General features: G+C 45.1%; 1 gene segment (V, D, J or C); it reads left to right on the forward strand.

Annotated features, from left to right (window-relative positions):
- The first annotated feature begins 657 nt into the window (after positions 1-657).
- LOC118981432 (immunoglobulin lambda variable 2-18-like) lies at positions 658-19,631 on the forward strand. The segment is given in 2 exon segments: positions 658-735; positions 19,291-19,631. Coding segments are annotated over 2 exon segments (387 nt in total).
- The last annotated feature ends 501 nt before the right edge of the window (positions 19,632-20,132 follow it).

Genomic DNA, 20,132 nt, shown 5'->3' on the forward strand with positions numbered 1-20,132 from the left:
CCCCAGATGTGCAGAGGTCTTTGCTGTGCTTTACCTTGGCAGGTATTAGGTCCCAGAGCCTGGTTCCAACTGAAGTCCTCCAGAGGGAGAATTGAGAAGTAGAGTGTCCCCAATCTGTACTGCAGGACAGGAGCATAAATGTCCCCAGGTCTCAGCCTCAGAGCAGTGCAGAGACGGAAGAGTTAGGATGAAGAACCAAGCTACTGAGGAGGATAGGAAGGGGGTGAGGGATGTGAACAACCACCAGATCTGCCTTCGGTGCCTGAGAAGAAAACCTGTTAGATTTCTCCTAACCTCGGCCCTTTTAGACCCTGTCCTCACCCTTCAATTATGCAGAACAAAAATAAAGTACTGAGCCTTCCAATGTATTTAGCCAATCAAGCACATCGTGAAACTGGCCATTGGGTGGATGGGACCTTTCAAGTTCCAGTGCATTTTCGGGGCACTGTCATTGCTCAGAAAATCCATGTCAAAGGGACTGAATGCCTCATATTGGCTCTGGTCCCCAGGATGCAAAATATCTAGAACCAAGGATCAGGTCAGAGTGGGATGAGGAGACAGAAAAAAGAAGCTGATTTGCATGGAGGCCCCTCCCTCTTCTGAGGCAGGATGACAGAATAAGAAAGGTGTGGGGGAGCTAGGCCCAGGATTGGGGGCCCAGAAGGCAACCTTCTTGGGGGATCTCCACCATGGCCTGGACTCTGCTCCTTCTCACCCTCCTCACTCAGGGCTCAGGTGAGACCTCCAGGACAGGGACCATGGGGACATCTGGGCTACTTTGTACTGTTCTGCTCTCCTTGGCCAGCACTGAACTGAGCTCTGAGTGTGTTTTTCCTCTTTTCAGGTTCCTGGGCCCAGGCTTCTCTGACTCAGCCTTCCTCGGTGTCCGGGTCTCCTGGACAGTCAGTCACCATCTCCTGTGCTGGAAGCAGCAGTGATGTTGGTAGTTATAATCTTGTCTCCTGGTACCAACAGCAACCGGGCACAGCCCCCAAACTCATGATTTATGGCGTCAGCATTCGGCCCTCAGGGATCCCTGATCGCTTCTCTGGCAGCAAATCTGGCAACACGGCCTCCCTGACCATCTCTGGGCTCCAGGCTGAGGACGAGGCTGATTATTACTGTGCTTCATTTACAACCAGTAGCACTGTCCACAGTGGTTCGAATTCATGGGGAAGTGAGACCAAAACCCGCCCTGCACTCATAGGCTCTCTCCTCACTCTGCAGATGCTGCCTCATCCCTGTGCAGGGAGCTCATGCAGCAGGGCCTGCAGAACTCCTTTGATACCCATTGACATCTCCTCTCCCAAAGCTTCAAAAATGCAGGGTTTCTTTCACATGTTCAGAATTCTCCCACTTCATACCTGACAGGGTCAGCTCTTTCTTTCACGTGTTCTCCTCTCACACATGAAATCCAAAGGAATTTCTCTCTCTGGTTTGTGCCTTTGTATGTGTTTCTTGGACCCAGTAGGGGACTCATTCCAAACCCTTCATTGTAACAGCCTCTGGGAGCCCCACCCTTTGCTTCTTGTGTAGTTTTCCCACAAAACTCTGGGAAAGTGTCATTTAAGTCTCTGAATTTCCCACACCATTGCAGACTGGCATGGACTGAGTTCCCCACAAATGGTGTTGGAATGAGAGCAAAGAAGTTTTTCTTTTCTTCCTACATTCTTTCCTCCCTCCTTACCTTTCTCAATTCCTTTCTTCCCTTCCTCCTTAAGTCTGTCTTTCCTTGCTCCGAGTATTCCCAATAATGAGAAAGGTTTCATGTGGGAATTTGAGTGAATGATTCTTCCTCTCTCAGAATCACCCCTCCTCTCAGACTCCTGAGTGATTCTCCTAGATGCAGCTCTGCACGAGAAATGTCTTCCCAATACGAGGGGACCTTTCCTAATGGCTGTTTGGTTCTTCAAGACTACCTTGGGCCCAGGCTGGTGTAGCTCAGTGGATTTAGCGTTGGCCTGTGAACTGAAGATTTGTCGGTTCAACTCCCAGAGTATGTGCTGGCCAGGTTCCATGTTGGTGATGTGTAAGAGGCAAACACACATTGATGTTTCTCTCCTTCTCTTTCTCGGTTTTTCCCCTCTTTCTAAATATGAATAAATAAAAAGTCATTGAAAAACAGAAAAAGGTATATCTTGGATGTGGCTCCCTAAACTATTTGATTTTCATGGTGATCCAGCTTGTTACTAGGTGTGATCCTGGTTGCAATGAGTCATGAAGCACAAACACACATAACTCAGGCCCAGAAATCACTGACTATTGAATGAGCTGAGCTTAGGAGCCAGAAGATGCCCTGCAGTGACCTCATCATCCCAGGCTGTAAGAATTCTCTCACTTCAGCCCAGACAGCTCCCGATCTTGAAATTGACCTCTATCTTCACCAAATTAAAGTGGGTGATCATCCTCCCTGAAGTCACATCTTTGTTATAATGTTCTCTGTTGAAGTTATTTGTTCAGAATTTTTCCAGTTACTCCTTTCTTTCTTCAGTAAGAGTCAGTACCTTCATGCTTTAATCATCTAGACTGCCACAGTGAGACACGTGGACCCATCCCCAGATATAGACCCAGCTGGGTCACAGCACAGTGGGAAGGGGTCTCTGCTATTGTAGACGCAGGATCGGGTTCTGAGCCACAATCCTGTGTCTGTGTATTGATGGTAACAGGGTGAGCAGGTTGATAGGGTGTGTGTGTGACAACATCCCTGTGCTGAACACCAGTAGAAAGCAGAGTGACAACTGCCCTGATCATCCTCCCTGGCATCTTGGGAATTTCTTTCTGTCTGAATTTAACAGCAATGCCAGTATTTTATAATTTATGTAGATGTACATAGGGTGTAAGAGCCCCCATTAACCCTTCCAGTGTTTCTCATCTAAGGTGGGACCCCAATTTCTCTTTTACAATTAAGTCATTATTATATAAGAAGGGAATTACAAGGAGAGCCAGTAGCTAGATGTGTGTTGAGTGAACAGGATCTCTCTAACATGATTTCCCTGAAGCAACAATGCTGCTTGTTTCTTGTGTATTTGGAATGAATACTAAAGCAACAGACCCCTTAATTGTCTCAAATAAGGCAACAGAATACCTGTTTGTCTTTTTCAGATGCGGATGGAAATGGTCATTTTTGATGGAAGTGATTAAACATGCTCTTCATGATAGTATGATCAATATGTCTGCACATGTTTTTCTCCTAGATGTGGTCATGGACTCAGCAGCACAGGGCAATGACCTTTCTTGGCTCCACACTGTGTCTGTGTCAGGTGCCACGCTTTTACACTGTATCTCTTTGAAATATTTAATCTTTTATATTGCAATTTAAAAAATCTTCAGCTAAGGATATTTTTTTCATGGATTTGAGAGAGAGTAAGGATGAGAGAGAAGTATCGACCAGACATTTCCTGCATACATCAGACCAGGGATTGAATCTGCAACAAAGACACATGCTCTGACTAGGAATCGAACCTGTAGCTCGTCTGTTATGGAGCAATGATTCAATGAATGGAGCCACAAGAGCCAGAGCATTATTGCCTTTTTAAATAAAATCATCATATTCATTTTGACCTGAAAGTATGAATTTGGGAACAAATATAGTGTCTTTAAATTTTTTTGCTGCCCTTTACAGAATATTTATCATAGTTGCAAGTGTTCATTTTGCCTGCTTCGGTGGCTGTCATGCTTAGTATTCCTATGTCACTACTTGTCATGCTGTCATAATTTACAGAAGGATTTTAAATGAAAGGAACACGACTGCAGCATGGAGGCTTGGAATTGTTCATTGTGTTAGCAGAACCTGAACCAGATCAAGGAGGAATCCAGTGAAGATCAGAGGTTTGTTTCTTGCTGTGGTATGTAGAGAACTGGAATGGACCCAGTGGGCCTCTCCATGGTTTCCCAGGACACAAGAATGAAGTCTACCTGATCCACAGGTCAGGTGATAAATCTCTGGGCAGGTCATTGATTACTGCCACTTTACTATTCTGTTACACTAGAGACATTATTCTCTATCCCACATAGTATAGCATATACATGGGTGGAGGATGCCCACTAAAATCACTGTCAAATAGAAGAGTGTCACTTCCTCCCACATCCGAGTCCCTCTTCTGCAGTGTCTGAGGCCGCCATAAGTCTGTGCGTTCCCTTGGGCAGAATGTCACCTCTCTTTGCTCTTCACAATGCCCATGCTGTGGAATGAACAATGACACTAAAATAGTGTTCTCTGGGCATTTTAATCATAGAACCTCCAGTTATTTCCTGAGAACATTTCCATTCCAATCTGGCCAGGACCAGTTATTCCTGACTTATCTGATTGCCACATCAAACACTTTCCAGTACAAGTACACAAAACCAAGCATCTCTCTGTGGATCCAGGAGATTGTGCCTCATGAATTCACAGAGCTCTTGGGTGAGGCCATCTCAGTGTGTTAGATAGGGGTCACGATGAAGGACACTGTGTGTCCCATGTGACAGACAGACACACTCTGAGGACCAGTGACAGATGGGCTCTTTGCCAGTCCTGACTTGTCACTTTCCAGAATCTCAAACACAAGAACCAATGCCCTCTTTTCCATTTGGTGCTAAACAATCTTACTGAGCTCTCTCTCTTTCATGGAGATGTTGTATTTCATCGCTGTGGAAAGTCAACCTGCCTTCCCTTAGTCCCATTTCTTTCCTTCATTTTTTCCTCTTGGATTAGATTTTATATCAAGTCTAATATTTCATGAGGAAAGGCCAAGAACTACCCCAGAAGCACTAACCCTGTGATAAGATGAATTAGACACAAGCTCAATGATCCTCAGGGGAGGATCTAGACAACCTTGTTGATCAGGTGACCTTCCATTTTAAAAGAAGAGGGATACAGAGATAAATGAGCTCAGATGAATGTAAGGGTTATCTAGAGACCTGTTATTGAGCTGCATGGGAATAAAAAGAGGAGGAGGGGAACAGAGCCGATTTTCTAGCTCCCACTCAACTGCCTTCTCAGGTGCATAGGTCGAATCATCTATGCCCCCATGAGAGGGCAACGTTGTTTGAACTGGAGGAAGGCACTTACAAGACTGTATAAAGTTTTAATAGACCTTTACCCTGACATTCTCCTGAGTGGATCATTGAGGGTGAGGGAGTCCTGTATGTGTTGGGTCTCAATTTTTCTCCTTCTACAAGTGACAATAAATGTCCCACAGCTCCAGACACTGTAGAGACTTGAACAAAGAATACATGAGGATTCATTTCAACTGAAGGTCTTCAGGAAAAGGTTGAGGAGAATGAGAGATGCCAGCTTTGTCTATGGTCCTTGGATAGTGGAGTGACTGGATGTTTTTCTAGCCAACTTCAGACTTTGTCCTCACTCTCCTCCCAGATGTCTTGCAGGGAAAGTTTCTGTATTCCTCACCCAAGAACTGCCCTGTTTCCCACAATAGGAAGGATAAGAACATCCAGGTGAGCTCCAATTCCTAGGCTCTCGAACAATGTTCTCAGTGTGTTCTGAGTGAGAATAAATCATGTCAAACCACCTAAATTCTCTCAGATTAGCTGTGCTGTCTGGTAAGCAGAAACGTCTCTATCCAGGGTCAGGTCAGAGTGGGATGAGGACAGGCAGGTGCAGGAAGCAGGTTTGCATGGAGGCCACTCCCTCCTCTGAGGCAGGAAGGAGGGATAAGAGAGGTCTGAAGGAGCCAGGCTCAGTGTTGGGGTCTCAGAAGGCAACACTCTTGGGGTCTCCACCATGGCCTGGTCTCTGCTATTCCTCACCCTCCTCATTCAGCGTTCATGTGAGGCCTCCCAGAAGGGGACCATAGGGACAACTGCACTGATACTTTGTCTCCTCCTCGGACTTATGCTAGCCCAGCACTGAAGTGGGCACTGAGTGTGTCTTTGTTCTTTTCAGGTTCCTGGGCCCAGACTCCCCTTACTCAGCCTCCCTCAGGGTCCAGGTCTCCTGGACAGTCAGTCTCCATTTCCTGTGCAGGAAGCAGCAGTGATGTTGGGTGTGCTACTTATGTCTCCTGGTACCAGCAACAACCAGGAATGGCCCCCAAACTCCTGGTATGTTATGAGAAAAATTGGGCCTCAGGGATTCCTGATCACTTCTCTGGCTCCAAATCCGGCAACACGGCCTCCCTGGCCATCTCTGGGCTCCAGTCTGAGGATGAGGCTGATTATTCCTGTGCTTCATCTAGGAACCCTAACAGTGTTCCACAGTGGTGCACGCTCATGGGGCAGTGAGACAAAAACCTGCCCTGTGCTCACAGGCTCCCTCCTTGCTCTGAAGCTACTTCCTCATCCCAGTGCAAGGAGGGCTCATGCAGCAGGGCCTGGAGAATTTCTTATCTGCCTGGAGAGAGGAGTTGTTCTCCTCTCTCACATGAAATCCAAAAGAAACTCTCTCCCTGTTTTGTTGTCTCTGCAGGTGTTTTGTGGATCCAGAAAGCCAATCATCCCAAACCCTTCATTGTAACAGCCCCTGGCAGTCTTGAGCTTTGCTAGTTGGGGAGCTCCCCCATGGTCCTCTGTGAAATACTCACTTTAAATCCGCTGGACTCCCACACCTGTGTGGGCAGGCGTCGATTCATTTTTCCACACATGATGTAGCAGTGAGAACAATATTCTATTTCCTTTTCTCCTTCCTTCCTTCCTTTTCTCCTTCCTTCCTTCCTTCCTTCCTTCCTTCCTTCCTTCCTTCCTTCCTTCCTTCCATCTCTCCTCAATTCTTTCTTTCTTTGATCGTAGTATTTACCATAGGAAGAAGTTTTGAGGTGGGAATTTGAGTGAAATACTCTCGTTTTCTCAAAATCTGCTCTTTCTTCAGATACACAAATGCATCTACTGGATTCGCCCATGAACTCCCATCCCATTCATGATGGTCTCATTCTAAGTGTGGGCCCCATTCCTCAGGCATCCCTAAAGTATGTGATTTGCATTACGATCCAACTCATTCTAGCTGTGATCCCAACTACAATAAGTCACAAAGCACAAATAACACATCATTCTCAGGCCAAGAATCCTTTGACCATTGACTGAAGCTGGGCTTAGGTGCTAGAAGACCTGGTGCAGTGTCCTCAGTATCCAAGGTTGTAAGAACTCTCCCATCTTCAGCCCTGGCTATGCCACATCTTTAAAATGACTTCGATCTCTGTCAGAATAGGGTGGGTGGTCTTCATAGTTGGAAGTTCCGACTTTGCCACAGTGTTCTCCATTTAAGTAACTTGTTCACATTTGCCGGTTACTGTCATCTTTTCCATTCAGGAGTCAGTACCTTCATGCTTTAAACATCCAGGCTGCAAGAGTGACACACGTGGACCCTCCCAGCTGAATCATAACACAGTTGGAAGGGTCTCTGCTATTGGAAACACAGGATAAGATCCTGCGTCACAGCCCAGAGTCTGTGTAAGCTAGCCACATGGTGAGTTTGTCTGTAGGGCCTGTGTGTGATAGTGTCCTTGTGCTGAACTCCAGTCCACAGTAGAGTGGCAACTGCTATGGTGATCGTCCATGGCATGTCAGGCATGTGTTTCCCCCTGATTATCATAGTAACACCAGTATTTATGTTATTTCAACGTGCACAGGATGGCAGGATCCCACTGTAACTCTTCAGCTGTTTCCCGTCTAAGGTGAGGCCACTGTTCTGTTTTCAGAAGGTAGTCCCTCTTTTTCACGAGGGCTATTAAAAAGAGAGCCAGTAGCTAGATCTTGAGTCAATAGGATTCTCTAACTTGACCTTTCTGGAGCAACAAGCACCCTTTGTTCCTCGTGTATTTGGAGTCCGAGATTGCAGGGACAGCCCCCTGCATTATCTGGGATAAGGCAACAAAATACCTGTTTGTCTTTTTCAGAGGAGGAAGGAAATGGTCATTTTTGATGGGAGAGATAAGGTGTTTTCTACATGTCACCGTGGTCAATATTACCACCAATGTTTTCTGTAGATACACTCAGGGACTCAGCAGCTCAAGGCAATAACCTTTAAAAGGCCCCACACAGTGTCTGCGTCAGGTGCCACTGTTTTCAGACTGTACCGCTGCTGGATATTTCACATTTTTCTTAATTGCAATTATTTTTAAATCCTCAACTGATGATATTTTCCCATTGATTTTAGAGAGAGAGGTTGGGAGAGAGGAAGGCATAGAGAGAAGCATCCATTGGCTTCTTCCTTCCTTCCTCCTTCCTGTACATACCAGACTGGGGTTTGAACCTGCAACCTAGATGTCTGTCCTGACTGGGAATTGAACTTGTCACCCTTCTGTTATGGAAAGGTGAGCCAATGAACTCAGCCACACCTGCCAGGGCATAATTGCCTTTTTAAGAAGAATAATCATATTCATCTTGACCTATGGAATTGGGAATAGATATTTGATTATTTTAGTTTATTTGCTTGGCTTTAATGGTTATTAACCATAGTTAAAATTATACATTTTGCCTACATTGGTGGCTGTCATGCTCAGTAGTTTTATGTCACTTCTTGTCATATGGACACACATATACAGAATGATTTTCAATGAAATGGGCATTTCTGCAACATCGGGGCTCTGAGTTGTCCTTTGTACTAACAGAATGAGGAACAAGCACTAGTTGGGAGCTAGTGAAGATCGGAGGTTTGATTCTAGGAGAGAGAATGTGGATGACTGCGAAATAGCCAGTCGGGACTCATTGGTTTCCCCAGGAGACAAGGATGCAGTCTACTCAATCTACAGGTCTAGTGGATAAATCACTGAACAGGTCATTGATTACTGCCACTTCACTATTATCTCACTCTGCAGACTTTTTTCTCTACCTGATGCATTAGAGCATGTGGATGTATAGAGCACCCCCACTGAAACAACTATGACAAACAGAAGAGTGTCATTCCTCCCACTCCCCATTCCCTCTCCCCAATGCCTGAGACTGCCATGAACCTATCTTAGCCTTTGCCAGGGTGTCACCTCTTTGTTGTGATGCAGTATAAATAAAGACACTAAAATACTTCTCTCGCAGCACTTTTTCCGGAGAACTTTCAGTCCTTTCCTGAGGACATTTCCATTCCAACCTTGCTGGGCACACTCAGTCTTCATTTGTCTATTCTTCAAATCCAGCTCTTTTCAGAAAAAAAAAATATACCAGGCCAAGCATCTACCTGTGGATGAGGGAGATTGTGCCTCATGAAGTCACACATCTCTCACGTGAATTCATCTCAATAGACCATGTTGGGGGCATGATGAAGGAAGGGCGTGGTGTGTCCATGTGATGGACAAACACACTCTGAGGACAGGTCCTGGAGTTGGGCTCTTTGTCAGTCCCCACTTGATACCTCTCAGAATCTCTAACACAAGAATTCCTCTTCCTGCTTTCTATCTGGGGTAGTGAATCTCACTGAGATCTCTATTTCATGGACATGTTGTATTTCAGCTTTGCAGAACTCAATCTGCCCTCCTTTTGTCTCATTTATTTCCTCCATATTTTCTTCTGGATTTGATTTTATTTCATGCTTCATGTTTTCTGTTCAAAGGCCAAGAACTACTCCCAGGAGCACTAATCCTACAGCAAACTGGCATAGAGAAAACCTCAAGGGTCCTCAGGGGAGGATCTAGACAATCTTGTTGAGCAGGTGGCCTTTCATTCTAAAGGTAGAATCATATAGAGATAAATGAGCTTGGATGGAGTTTAGGGTCATCTAGATGCCTAGCATTGAGCTGCATGTGAATAGAAAGAGAAGGAGGAGAACACAGCTGATTTTCTAGCTCCCACTCAACTGCCTTCTCAGGTGCATAGGTTGAATCATCTGTAGCCATGAGAGGGCAACATTGTTTGAACGAGGGGAAGGCACTTACCAGGACTGTATAAAGTTTTAATAGACCTTTACCCTGATGTTCTCCCTAGTGGGTCATTAAGGGGAAGGGATGTCCTGTATATGTTGTGTCTCAATTTTTCTACTACAAGTGACAATAAATGTCCCTCAGTGGCCGACACTGTAGAGGGTGGGACAAAGAATACATGAGGACTCGTTTCCACTGAAGAGCTTCAGGAAAAGGTTGAGGAGAATGAGACATGCCAGCTTTGTCCATCGTCTTTGGATAATACAGTGACTGGATTTTTTTCTACACAAATTCAGACAGTGCCTGCAACTTCGTCCAGATGTTTCAGAAGGGAGGTCCCTGAATTCCTCACCCAAGGAGCACCTTCTCTCCTTCTAGGAAGGACAAGGACATCCAAGTTGGCTCCATGCCCTAGGCACTAGAATAATGGTCTGAGCGAGTTCTGAGTGAGACTAAACCTTGTTAAACCATCTAAATTCTCTCAGATTAGCTATACTGTCTAGTGAGCAGAAACATCTATATCAAGGGTCAGGCCAGAGTGGGGTGAGGAAAGGCAGGCACAGGAAGCAAATAGGCATGGAGGCCACTCCTTCCACTGAGGAAGGAAGAGGGCATAAGAGAGGGTTGAGGAAACGAGGCTCAATGTTGGGGTCTCATAAGGAAACATTCTTGGGGGATCTCCACTCTGTCCTGAGCTCTGTTCCTCCTCACCCTCCTTATTCAAGGCTCAGGAGACGCCTCCTGATAGGGGACAATGGGGACATGTGCACTGATTTTTTGTCTCCTCTTTAGGCTCATGTAGACCCCGCACTTAACTCAGCACTGAGTATATTTTTGCGTCTTTTCAGGTGCCTGGGCCCAGGTTCCCCTGATTCTGCCTCCCTCAGGGTCTGGGTCTCCTGGACAGTGGATCACCATTTCTTGTGCTGGAAGCAGGAATGATGTTGGTGCTTATAAATGTGTCTCATGCTGCCAACAACAACTGGGCATGGCCCCCAAACTCTTGACCTATCATGTCTCAAAATGAGTCTCAGTGATCCCTGATTGCTTCTCTGGCTCCACGTGTGGCAACACGGCCTTCCTGACCATCTCTGGGCTCCAGTGTGAGGACAAGGCTGATTATTACTGTTACGCATATACAACCAGTAGCACTCTCCACAGTGGTGCAAGTTCATGGGGAAGTGAGATCAAAATCTACCTTCTGCCTTCTGGATTCCTCCTAGTTCTGAAGATGCTCCCTGCCATTGAGCGGACAGGGCTCATGCAGCCTGGCTTGGGGTTCCCTTTCTTCTCATCTCCTCTGCTACCATGAAGATCAGACAAAAACACTGTGTCATGAATTTTCAGGGTGTCATGTCAGCTTCCTCTTGTCTTGTGTATCCCCAGAGGCGAATCCCTCTCTACATTGTCAGAGGCAGAGTGAAGCACACACCTACCTGATGCACCTCCTGCTGTTTTCAGGGAAATCTGACTTTAAATTTCTCCAGTGAAATTGAGAAATTGAGAGTGCTACTGACACAGCTACTCCCAGCTCTGGATTCATTTCCCTAGGGACTTAACAGTGATTGAAATAAACCTATTATACTGATCAGGGGGTAGCCATAGAACCGACTGTATTAACAAACTCATGGAAGATTCTTATGTTAAAAGTTTCCTTATGAGTATTTTACACATATCAGCAGTCGCAGCTTCTGCTTAACGAAGGAAGGACCCTGAAAACAAGAAATTGGGTGAGTGTCAGCAGCAAACATCAGATGCTGCCCCGCACGTCCCCTTCCCAGATATCAGCTGGGAAACTGCACACGGGGCTTTGACACCACATGATGATGTCCTCAGAAGCTGACACTGAACACACACACAGAAACTGCACGCACATGTCACCAGGAATTCCTCAGTTCCCCTCTCCCCACAGTTGCTGTATGGAAACTAGCCAGGATGTCTGAACGGCTAAGATGAGCTTGGGAACGAGAGTCCCTAATCTTCCAGGTGGCTTGCACCTGAATAAAAACACTTTCTCTTACACCAGCTGCCTTCTCAAGTACTGGCTTTCGAAGCAGAGGGCAGCTGGACCTGCATTCGGTTACAAAATGACTGTTATAATCAACTCTGCATTTGCCACATTCTAGTCACAATCATTCCCTGTGGGGGTCATTTTTCTGAACGTCTATCCCCAAAGCAGCAGCACCTGAGAGAATGTCTGCACATTGTTGAGAGAAAATAAGCAGAACACATTTTTCTTCTTATTGTCCCTCATCTTTGAAAGAACTTGGGGCTGAGCTTGGAGAATGGGACTGGCAGACTCTGTAGTATGTAAGAGTCTCCCTGCTCCTCTCTCCTGCCCTGCCCCGGCCCAGACCCCTGAAGCACTGTCCGGGACACAGCACCACTCATAGACTGTCTCCTCATTACAATGGACTTTTAAAAAAATGGACTGTTTGTTCCACAAGGGAAGAAACAGCAGGTTGTCCTTGGTTCTTCGAGGACCTTCATGTGTGGCTGGCTTCCATAGGAAACCTGCCAGGTTGCTACCTGACTCCCACTTCTGATGAACCCCTAAGTACACCAACCCCTAAATATCTACACAGGATTTTGTTGAATTGTCTGAAACAAGCCTGAAACTCCAGAATTCCTGATAGAATGACTATGTCTTCCAAGTTCTAGAACTTTCCCGGACTCTAAACACTCAGTCTAGGCACTGGCCTCATTATTGAGCAAACCAGAATAGATGTTCACCTTCCCTGATAACTTTCGCATAATGTTCTTCTTCAGTTCTCTTCCAATCTTGTCCCAGTTACCTTCTTTGATGCCCCCCACCCAGTATATGACCAGCACCTCAATCATCTAAGCAGCTGAGTCACCAAACAGTGAACAAGGGCCTCTGTTCACAGAGTCTGAACATCTCAACTCATGGCCCCTGGTCTGTTTCAAGCTGGTAATAGGCAGCATCTGCCCACTGGGCGTGTGTCTCTGAGGAGAAAGCCTGTAGGCAGTGGTGGGGCCATTGAGGTTTTCACCTGTGCCTGTGAGCCATCAGAGCTCCACAGGTGTGGTAGGGTTCCTGAGCATCTTCGCAAAGTGAAGACAACCTGTGGAATGAAAGGATGTTTGCAAACCATGTATGCCACAAGGGGTTAATATCCAAAATATGTCAGAAAAATACATTTCTAATGTGTTTATGGCCAGAGGTGGGCTAGGACTTGAAGCCAGTCTCTCAGGAAAGGAAGGGCCCCACGCTTCCATGCAAACTGTAAATTGTGGGGACACTGTCTTCCTTCATGCTTGTGTTCCAAAGATCTGTGGCTCAGGTCCTAGAGAAAGACACCCCTGGTTGTTAACCCACATAGGGGCTTCTTTAGTTATTTTGTAGATTTACATACAATTTCAAGAGGAGGGGAAAGAATTTACAACACAAATTTTCTAAACTAAATGTCGAAAAACAGGAGAGGATGGCTTCCCTTTTTCTTTGACGAGGGAACACCCTCCCTCATAAGATTTTTATTTACTATTACACCATCAGATCACATTTAGAAAAGAATTAATTTGGGGGAACTCCTGTAGTGGGGGCCAAGCATCACTGTAGTCTCATCTTTGAGTGTCAGAAAGATTGCACGCTGACAAGCACGTTTCCTGCTTGTCGCTTGCTGTGTGGACATGCCCTGAACATGCTGCAAAGGACAATGAGGGAGGAGGGCTCTCTGTTTCATCAGAACAGCATGAGGTGGGGCTTTGCCCTCGAGTTTGGCTCTTTCTCTTTCTTTTCCAGTTACTTTGTTCAAGGATTCCTGGTGAATTTGTTGCATGTCCCCCAAAAAGCCCACAAGGGCAGTTCTTTTACCTTTTCTTGTGATTGCTCATGGGCACTTTCTCAACTTCTGCATTGATTCTGCCTCTCTGTTCTAGGTAAGAGAAAAGAAAAGCATTCAGGTATATTTCCTCTTATGTTTCTAAATTTCTCTTATTTTGATCATATCATGCCTGAAGAAGGGTGCATGAACAATTAGAAAAAACAACAAATCAAGCTACTTGTACCCTCCTGTTCCTCTACAAATCCAGAATACATGGGTCTATCTACGGACAGTGACTAGGGTCCTGCATTTGGTCGTAGTCCATTCTTTGCTCTTCTCCATATTCTTTCCACCTAATTATCATCCTCAAACAATTTGTAAGTTCCAAGCAGTGAACAGAAAGCAACACATCAGCTGATGGAGAAAAAGGGCAATGTGTCTATCAGATGAGGCCCTGGGAGACATTAACCTTGACAGAGGCTCAGGGTCAGTGTTGGGGAAGCTCCCCTAGGCAGTTCACTGGATTCCTTTCTGAAGATGATAGGCAAGGCCAAGTGGGAAGAGAAGGGGTCCCAGAATTGGGCACATGGCCTTCCTGAGTAATGGGCAGGCACTGGGTCTCCAGCAGGAATATTGTCAGACGTTTTCTGCTGCCTGCCTCACCACGTTTTCCCAGCGCAGTTTGCCATCACTCTTCTGAGTGGGGAGAGAGAGATTTAGCAGTTGCTGAGGAGGAAATTAGTGCACGACTCATGTTGAGTTGACCCTAGTTTCCACCAAAAAGGGCAAAGAAGAGTCCAGGCCAAACACACAAACATTTCAGGACAGTCCCATTGGTGTCAACACTGTAGAGATATCAGCTTCCTCGGGGGTGAGCTCTGGAGTGTCTTGAGGAAGAGTATGGAACAAACCGAGCTACAGAGGGAGGCTGTTAAAGGGTACAATGTCTCTAAAGCACAAGCCTTCTCATTATGATACCCACAGTGCCAACCATACTTGGACATTTCTGATCCTGAGTTATGCCCTTTGTTGTTTGTTGATACAGAGCTGGTCAGGGGCGGGGCTCGGGAATGTGGTGTGTTGGCCTTAGTGCCAGCAGGGAGTGGGTCTGGAAGTTTTTTGCTTGTATGACATCTACTCACTCTAATTTTTGTTTTCCTCTTTCCCATCACTTCTACATCCATAACCCAAGGAGGCTTCTCAGGGGATAAAATCTCATGGTTGGTATTTTACTAATGAATGAAGGAATAGTTACAGAAGCCAAAGAAGGGTCTTGAAAAAGGTCCCTGGAAGAAAAAATTGGGTAAATTTGCCCTCTGGTAGTTTGTTTCTTTTCTTTCCATTTCCTCTCTCTCTCTCTCTTTCTTTCTTTTTCATGTTTCTTGCGCTTGGGGTTTGTTGAGTTTCTGGATTATAGTTTTCTTTCTATTCCTCTGTGTCTCTCTTTAGCATCTTCAATTTTGTATGTATTAGGCACTTGAAGTACCACTTCAAGTTTAAGTTCACAGATATCTTTTGATTTCATTTCTTTATATTTTTCTACATTTTACATTGTACAATTTCCTTTGCAGTGACTTTGAGATCACTAGTCTTTTGTTTTCCAGACTGTAGTAAATTCCATAGAGTGTAGTTCCTTTGTTTTTGTTTGCTATTTGTGTTTCCTTATATCTTGTACTTCTCAGCTGAGATGTTCTATATCTCTGTTCATTTCCAGAGGGTTTCCCTTTACTCCTTTCATCAGCTTTTAAATAGCTGTTTTAAAGTGTTTGAGGGAAAATTGCAGGATACCTGTCATAGTGGGGTTACCATATGGTCAATGTCTTATTTCGTCAATCGAGATTATCTGCATGGTTTGTGTGTAATTTTGAATTCTATCCCACATATATCCACTGTTACATTACGATATGAATTAATCTGTCTTGTTTGAAATGTTGATATTTTTAGCTGACTTATTGCGTTGTTGGGGTTGCCTGTTCCCAATAGCATGTACCCCTTTTCTAAAAGCTTCCTCACACATTCTAACTGTGGTTTTACTCTTTCATCACTTGGAGGCCCAGCCAACTGAGAATTCAACTGATGTCTCAGGTATATGTTGCCCCAGTCCTGGGATTGGGCATTTACCAGCCTATGTCAGGTAACACATATGCATCCAATTCCTGAATAGTTTTCTCTCTGTATTCCTGTTACCAATATTCTTGTTTACTCACCTTTGAATACTTTCAACACAGTGTTCGTTGTGTTTCATGAACGAAGGCAAGGACACATGTGTTCACTCACTTTTAATTCAGCATCTTAATCTGCTCGTGCCCAGGTGTGTGGTCTTCATTTTCTATGTTCCCATAGGCTCCTGGGATGCACTCGGGAGCAGCTCTTGCTCCTGTGGAAGCAGTTCATCTGAGGTGCCAAAACAGTGACACCATGTCACAGCACTCATATTGGGCAGAGGCAGAAGTGGCCTTAAGATTTCAGGTTGTGTTATGAGAGATGGGGGAGGAGAGAGGGAGAGAAAGGGAGAGGGAGGGAGAGGGAGAGAAGTGCTTTCACAGACTTTGCAGGAAATAAACTTCTGTGGCTAACATTTCACTAACAACAGAATAGTTACTGAAGCATATAGAGGGTCCTAGAAGGGTTTCTACAAAAACAAGGAGTGGACTGGGTGGTTCCTACTTTGGTCTTTTTCATGGTTCATGTGCTTGGGCTTGGTTGAGCTTTTTGAATCTATGGGTTTATATATCTTTTTTAAACTTTCAATGTTTTTGGTCATGAGATGTTCTCCTGCTATTTCTTCAACTTTGGAGACTCCATTTGCATGTTTACGAATTCTCTTGTTATCTTACATCTCACCCATAATTCTTTTAATTTAAAATTGTGTGTTTATTTTGAATAATTTCTGTTGAAAAGCTATGCTCTCATAGTTATAGAAGATTATCTGTGATGGAGAAATGCCATTCCTGACATCTAGTGTAGTTTTTCCTTTTAATGGGTTCATTTGTTATCTTCATTATTTTCTATTTCTTTACTAAGACTTTCCATTCTCATTCATTGCAAGAGGGATTTCTTTACTTAGGCCATCGGTGTAATAAGAGCTTACTTTTTCAGTCTTGTGTCAGGTAAGCCCAACATCTGAATCATTTCTGAGCTATCTTCTGTTGATCGTCTTTTCTACACTTGCGGACATCATGTTCCTCATATGTCTAGTAATTTAGGATTCTCTTCTGGATCTATTTTATATTATGGAGTGAAGCTATGGATCTTGTTAAATGTTTTGTTGACTTTTTTATTTTAGAAGATAACCTGCCCTTTGGGTTTGGCTGACAAATTTCTCTCATTCATCTGTGAATGGGTATGCAAATGTCCATTCTATTTTAAATTATACCAGCACTACATGGATCCACAAACAGTTCACCACACCCAGGGGCCTTCATTGAAACTAGGCACCCAGCTGCCTCTTAATTCTACTCCAAAATCTGTCTTTGCACTTTGGGGTCCAATCTACACAACCACAATTCAGAGGTGGGCCCAGAAGTTCAGGAGCCATTGAGAAGGTTGTTTTGTCAGGCTTTTTCTTGCCACTTTCTCTCCAGTTCCCCGATCCTGCTCTTAGCTCATCCTGCCCTGAACCAAGACCTCGCCCTTGGTGTATTCTTGGACATGTCTGTCACTTGTCATGTACAGTGGCACCCAAATAGTTCCCTCAGAATAGTCACACTCTATAGAACTATTATCACAATTCTTGAGTGGACATTTCTGTTTTCATTCTGGGTAGAATATGTCAGCTCTTATTGGGGTCTGTACCCCAAACCCATCTTTTCCGAGAAAAGCCTGCCATCTCTGTGTGGATGGAAGACATGTTACCTCAAGAAGGGGCAGAGCTCTTGGTGAAGTTGTTTCAATGTGCAGGGATGAAGGTTACTTACCCCCTGTGACAGATGGACACTCCCTGAGGGAAAGTCCCCGAAATGGGGCCCTTGGAGCAATCCTGACTCCATTCTCTATTTCAAAAGTGCTCAAACACTGGAGTTCCACTCTTTCTGCTTATTGCATTATTTTCAGTCCTAGTGCACATAGTCTTCTCCTTTTGGGAATATTTTTTCCACATATAGAGAAGGCAATCGATCAGTCTTCTCTTCATCTAGCTTCCAGGTGGGGTTGGAGCTATCTCATGTCTAATGTTTTCACAGCCCTGAGGGGTCTGTGACCAGGTAGCGGAGACCAGCACAATGGTCCTGTGGGGCAGGTCTGGACCACTAGGGATGGCAGCTAACACATTTCGTTCTGGAAGAAGCTGGTGACAACGCGAGAGGACAGTAAACAGGACCAGGAGTGTTAAAGAACATCCCTCAACTGAGTGCATTTGAACATCTGGTTAGCTTTATTACATGATTCATATACTGACCTGTATCTTGCTGAGTAGCTGGAAGGGCTTAACAAGGAGCATACAAAGTGGGTGTTTTCTACAGGCAGAAAGAGGGTGGGACTAAGAAGCTAAAAGAATAGATTACTTCAGACAAGGGCACTTTCCCTCGAGGAAGGCAGGGTTCTCATCAGGCGGATGACCTGAGGAGCTGTGACCTTGAAATCCCAGCCTGCTAGGTTTAAAATTCCATCCCTGGGGCAGGTGAAACTGCAATTAAGTTGGGCATTAAAATTTGGTTTTGTGATACAGCTTAGCAAAAGGGACTCTACTTTGGCCAGTTATTTCTTTTTTTATCACCCAGAATCAATGGGCTTGGTGCTGAGTTGAGATGAAAACTAAGGAGCCTGGGCTGTGAGCAGAGCAGGGAGGGGTTTTCAGCAGCCTTCCTGATATACTGTACCACCTTGAGGTTTGTCACTCCAATGTTAGCCACCAGGTGGCAACAAAGCCCAGATAATCAGAGGTCTTTGCTGTGCTTTATCCTGGCAGGTAATAGGTCCCAGAGCCTGGTTCCAACTGAAGTCCTCCAGAGGGAGAATTCAGAAGTGGAGAGTGCCCAATCTGTACTGCAAGACAGGAGCATAAACGTCCCCAGGTCTCAGCCTCAGAGCAGTGCAGAGACGGAAGACATAGGATGAAGAACCAGGCTACTGAGGAGAATAGGAAGGGGGTGAGGGATGTGAACAACCACCAGCTCTGCCTTTGGTGCCTGAGAAGAAAACCCATTAGATTTCTCCTAACCCCAGCCCTTCTGGACCCTGTCCTTTCACCCTTCAATTATGCAGAACAAAAAGAAAGTACTGGGATTTCCAGTATATTTAGCCAATTGAGCACATCCTGAAACCTGCAGTTGGGTGGATATGGACCTTTTAAGTTGGACTGCATTTCCTGGGCACTGTCATGGGCTCAGACTTAGAAAACTCATGTCAAAGGGATTGGATGCCTCAGATTGGCTCTGCTGCCCCTGGAGGCCAAATATCTAGAAGGAAGGATCAGGACAGAGTGGGATAAGGAGACAGAAAAAAGAAGCTGATTTGCATGGAGGCCCCTCCCTCCTCTGAGGCAGGATGACATTATAATAGAGGTGTGGGTGAGCCAGGCCCAGGGTTGGGGGCCCAGAAGGCAACATTCTTGGACAGATCTCCACCATGGCCTGGACTCTGCTCCTTCTCATTCTCCTCACTCACAGCTCAGGTGAGACCTCCAGGACAGGGCCCCTGGGGACATCTGGGCTCCTTCTTTGTACTGCTCTGCTCTCCTGGACCAGCACTGAACTGAGCTCTGAGTGTGTTTTTCCTCTTTTTAGGTTCCTGGGCCCAGGCTTCTCTGATTCAGCCGTCCTCAGTGTCTGGGTCTCCTGGACAGTCGGTCACCATCTCCTGTGCTGGAAGCAGCAGTGATGTTGGGTATAGTAGTTATGCTGTCTCCTGGTACCAACAAAAACCGGGCACTGCCCCCAAACTCCTGATATATTATACCAACAGAAGGCCCTCAGGCATCCCTGATCGCTTCTCTGGCTCCAAGTCTGGCAACACGGCCTCCCTGACCATCTCTGGGCTCCAGGCTGAGGACGAGGCTGATTATTACTGTGCTTCATACAGGAACCCTGACAGTGTTCCACAGTGGTGCAAGTTCATGGAGAAGTGAGACCAAAACCTCCTTTGAACTCACTCAAGTCCCTTTAATCATAAACTCAGGCTTTCATTTCTTTATTCTTTGTTACTCTTTTATTTTTAAATAATTGAAAACCTAAAATTTAAAGATAATATAAAGAAATCTTATATAACCTCTTTACCAATTTACTTCTTGTTAACACTTTACCATATTTGATTTTCATTATAATTCCCTATTTTTCATCGCAGCATATTTATGCATATGTGTGTCTGTAGGTATAGGTATATGCACATACATAATATACATACATAATACATGCACACACATAGCATTCATTTTCTGAGTTATTAATATATATCCACCAGCACCTGATTTTATATCTATTTTTCTAGAATTCACATCCCATAACATACATCATTTCAAGGTGCATAACCCTGTGCTTTCTATCATATTCACGAGTATGTGCATCCATTGCTCTCTGTAACTCCGGGACGTTTTCATCCCCCTCAGTGTAACACCTCATCCGTTTCAGTC

This window comes from Sturnira hondurensis, unplaced genomic scaffold (genome assembly GCF_014824575.4).
Source record: "Sturnira hondurensis isolate 20B ecotype Veracruz unplaced genomic scaffold, ASM1482457v3 Scaffold0001932, whole genome shotgun sequence".
NCBI classification, from domain to species: domain Eukaryota; kingdom Metazoa; phylum Chordata; class Mammalia; order Chiroptera; family Phyllostomidae; genus Sturnira; species Sturnira hondurensis.